At 35.7% G+C, this 3,648-nt stretch overlaps 1 protein-coding gene across 1 annotated transcript; it reads right to left on the minus strand.

The window, feature by feature from the left end:
- Positions 1-352: 352 nt before the first annotated feature.
- On the minus strand, positions 353-2,359 carry LOC114085647 (disintegrin and metalloproteinase domain-containing protein 29-like). The gene has a single exon (XM_027926821.3). The coding sequence runs from the start codon at positions 2,357-2,359 to the stop codon at positions 353-355; it is 2,007 nt and encodes a 668-aa protein (XP_027782622.2).
- Between the last annotated feature and the right edge of the window lie 1,289 nt (positions 2,360-3,648).

Here is a 3,648-nt window from a genome sequence, read left to right on the forward strand (position 1 = left end):
ATCTGGATGATTTTTCTTGAAATCAGTACTGATTTTTTTCCCAGATTAAGAATGATTTTTTTTCTTTCACATATTGACTGTTAACATTTTATGTCTCTTATTTTTAATTTCAACACTTCATTTTTATTTCTGATATCGAGTCTGAACATTTTGTAAATTCTTTTCAATTTTAATCTCAAGATTTGTTTTTCTTCTTATTGTTGAGTCTGAATACTTTGTTGTTTCATAAGACTGGATATTTTTTCCCTTTTTTCTTCTATATTTTTGTATGTAATAAAACCAAAAAGTAAAACATAAGAAAAGGTCACAAGAGAATGATGTCCCATTTTGATGGGTGAATACATTTTCCTTCCTATCTCTTAGGGGGTGGGCCACTATCAACACTGCCTCCACTACCCTCTTCCTTGCAGTCAGGTGGGGCCCAGTTATCATTGCAATGGCAATGATGTTTACTATTGCAGATACCCCTCATGTTACAGGTCTTAACCGAACAATCACTTTTTAAATGAGACATAGGGACACACTTTCTATGCAAGCAGATACGTTCTGGACCACATTCTGTGCCATCTTTCACTTCACCAATATCAGGTATGGACATCCCCAAATGGAAGTCAGTTCCCCAGCAGGTGATGCCATTGAACTGAGTACTGTGCACACTAGAATGGTCTCCCAAAGAGGGAATTAGAGTCACATTCTCACACTGAAGTCTCCCACACAGGATGTCTGGAATGTTACATTTTATGTATGTAGATCGATGCGTGCCACAGTGACCAAAGCGGTCACCTCGAGTATTCATTTTCTCATAACAATTCAAATTTGCATTCGTTGCTGTGTGGCCAAAAATATCCTTGCACTGTTTATTGCGGTCATTGCATCTTTTATCATGACAGTAGGCCCTGTCGTTACAGAGATTTCCGTCTTGCATATGTACATCCTCTGGACATTTATGGGATGTCCCATTGCACCACTCTGGAAGATCACATTCATTGACCTGTTTTCTACACACTTCACCTGCAGGCAAGAACATGCAGTCTTTGCAACAAAGTCCAAAAGCACAAGTAGACCCCTTACTCAGAGTACAGTTTGAGAGACAGCAGGCATCTTTTGCACAATATTGTAAAGGTCCACAGTCACACTCCTCCTCTTCTTCAACAATTCCATTCCCACAGCGCTTCGACATATCTTTTGTCTGAACATAGTTGCGTGCACAGTTTTGGTTTTGTACAGTCATTTTCCAAAACTCAGAATAACTGCAGTTGCTGAACTTTGTTGCAAAATCCTTATCCTGACCCATTATACATGACTTTTGCCCACATTCACATATATCAGCATCATGAAACATACCTAAAAGATGACCTAGCTCATGGGCTGCATTGATTGCAAACTCATTCAAGGATTTGTTTAGATGAGTAGCAATTATACAGTTGTATCTCTTTGTACATATACCATGCATGTAGGCTTTACCAGGTTGTCCACCTAATCTTGAATTTATGTAAAGATGCACAGCATCATGTGATAGATGAGGAGAAAGGCTTTTTGCCTTCCATTGACTAAATGCTGACAGAGATTTCTGTATGTCATCTACTACAATATAGTTTACTTCAGTCCAGACCTCAATACCAAGTAATAATACATTAACATCTATATCATCATAAATGGAATCCACTACATTTGTAGTAATAAATATTTGCTCCTGTATCTTGGATATATTACTTTGAAAATGAAGGTATAAGGTATGATCCACTACCACTGCTAATCTAACATACCACACATCAGTCCACCATCTCACATAAGAATTCTGCTTCACAGTGAAATTATCAATCTCTTGAAAGTCTAGTTTGCATGCTATTTCATCTTGCATAAAGCCAGATCTTCTTGTTAGGAATTCTGTCTCCTCATTGTCCATTTTATAAACCAGATGTTCAAATGAGGTAGAAAACTCCTTGGGCATGATTTCATAAGCAATGTTGTTTATCTGTAACATTCCTTGAAAGCCTCCAGAACAAGCACTGAGGGAAACCAGGGATTCTGGGTCCCCCTCCACATAACCATGATAATAGCAGTCATTCTGGATAAAAGGTTGATCCTCAAATAGAGAACCTTGGGCTGTGTAGGTGAACACTGGTAGGTGTTTGGACAGCAAGTGTTTCTTGGCCTTGATATGGATAATGTGTCTCTGGCTCCCAAAATGCAGGCTATAAGAGAGCCAACCTGCATGCTTCAATCCTTTAGTAGTGCCAGTTACCTTCAAAGGAATCACTACCTCTGGGGGGCTGTGATATTGGGGGTGCTCAGCCTGGGTGAATCCAGGATAGAACTGAAATACCCCAAGCCAATGTAGCAAGAAAAATATCTTCATATTTGATGAGTCTTAAATTCTAGTGATTAAGAAATCACTATTACAGAGTTATTGGTCCTAATGAGATAAAAACAAGATTGAATTTGCAGTTGGTGTGCTCCTTCATCTGAAATGGTCATTGCACTGTGTTGGTCATCAAGGAATTATCAGGGTTGAACCATCACAACTGCAGACCTGTAAACAAAACAAAACAAAAACAACAGTGTATGGAGGTTGGTGAATTAGAGGGAAAAAGAAGTGCAATAAAAGTGATGTGGATGATGAACAAATATTAATTCAATATACTATTCTCTGGATACATGAATAAATATGAATAATCCCACAATAATTAGTTAAAATCTAAGGATCTCAAGTACAAGATGACCATACATCTTAGAATGCTTGAAGGATTCCAGTTTATAAGGGTTGAATTAACATAAGCATGAATAGGTCTTTTTGAAAGCCACTCTTACATCATCTTTAAATATTTTTCTATAGTACTATTTAAAGCAAATAAGAATATTATAATAGAATATCATATACTCAGTGGTTTAAAGAACACAAATTTATTTCTTACTATTCTCAAGGCTGACAAGCACAAGATCAAGACAATGGCAGATAGTGTCTAGTGAATACCTGCTTCCTGGTTTTTAAATGCCCTCTTTTTTCCGAACCTTACATGTTTAAGAGCAGGGAGCAATAGAACATGTTCTTCTGTCTGTTCTTATAAGTGTTCTAATCCTATTCATGGGGACTCTAGCTTCATGAGCTAATTACCTACCCAAATCTCCACCTGCTAATATCATTACATTGGTGGTTGGGATAAAATGATGAATTTGGAGGATGCACAAAAACTCAGTTTACAGCATTAAAATCACTGAATTTATGTTCTTCTTTATGCACAATATATTTATTATATATCAACAACCCTAAAGTATTTTTGTGCAGAATAGTTCATATTTAATTTTTTCTATATTTTATTGGTGTATTACAGTTGTATTATACTGGGATTCATTGTTATATATTTGTGCATGCACACAGTATAGCAAAATAATTTGGATATTGTTCCTAGTATGTCTTTTTTGTCAGTTTTTAAAAAATAATTCTTTAAACAATTATAAAGACATACTGGGCAAAATATATTGTCAAAATTTATTTTATGTCAAAAATTATTTAATGTTTTTGGTAAATATTCATAATTCTTCTCTAAACTGCAAAATTAAAAATATGTAGTTAATATAAATTGTGCTTAGAATTTAAATACTGAGCCAGTTATTGTCTGTAATGGTTATTTTGAATTGTCAACTTGA

This window comes from Marmota flaviventris, chromosome 3, assembly GCF_047511675.1.
Source record: "Marmota flaviventris isolate mMarFla1 chromosome 3, mMarFla1.hap1, whole genome shotgun sequence".
Lineage (NCBI taxonomy): Eukaryota > Metazoa > Chordata > Mammalia > Rodentia > Sciuridae > Marmota > Marmota flaviventris.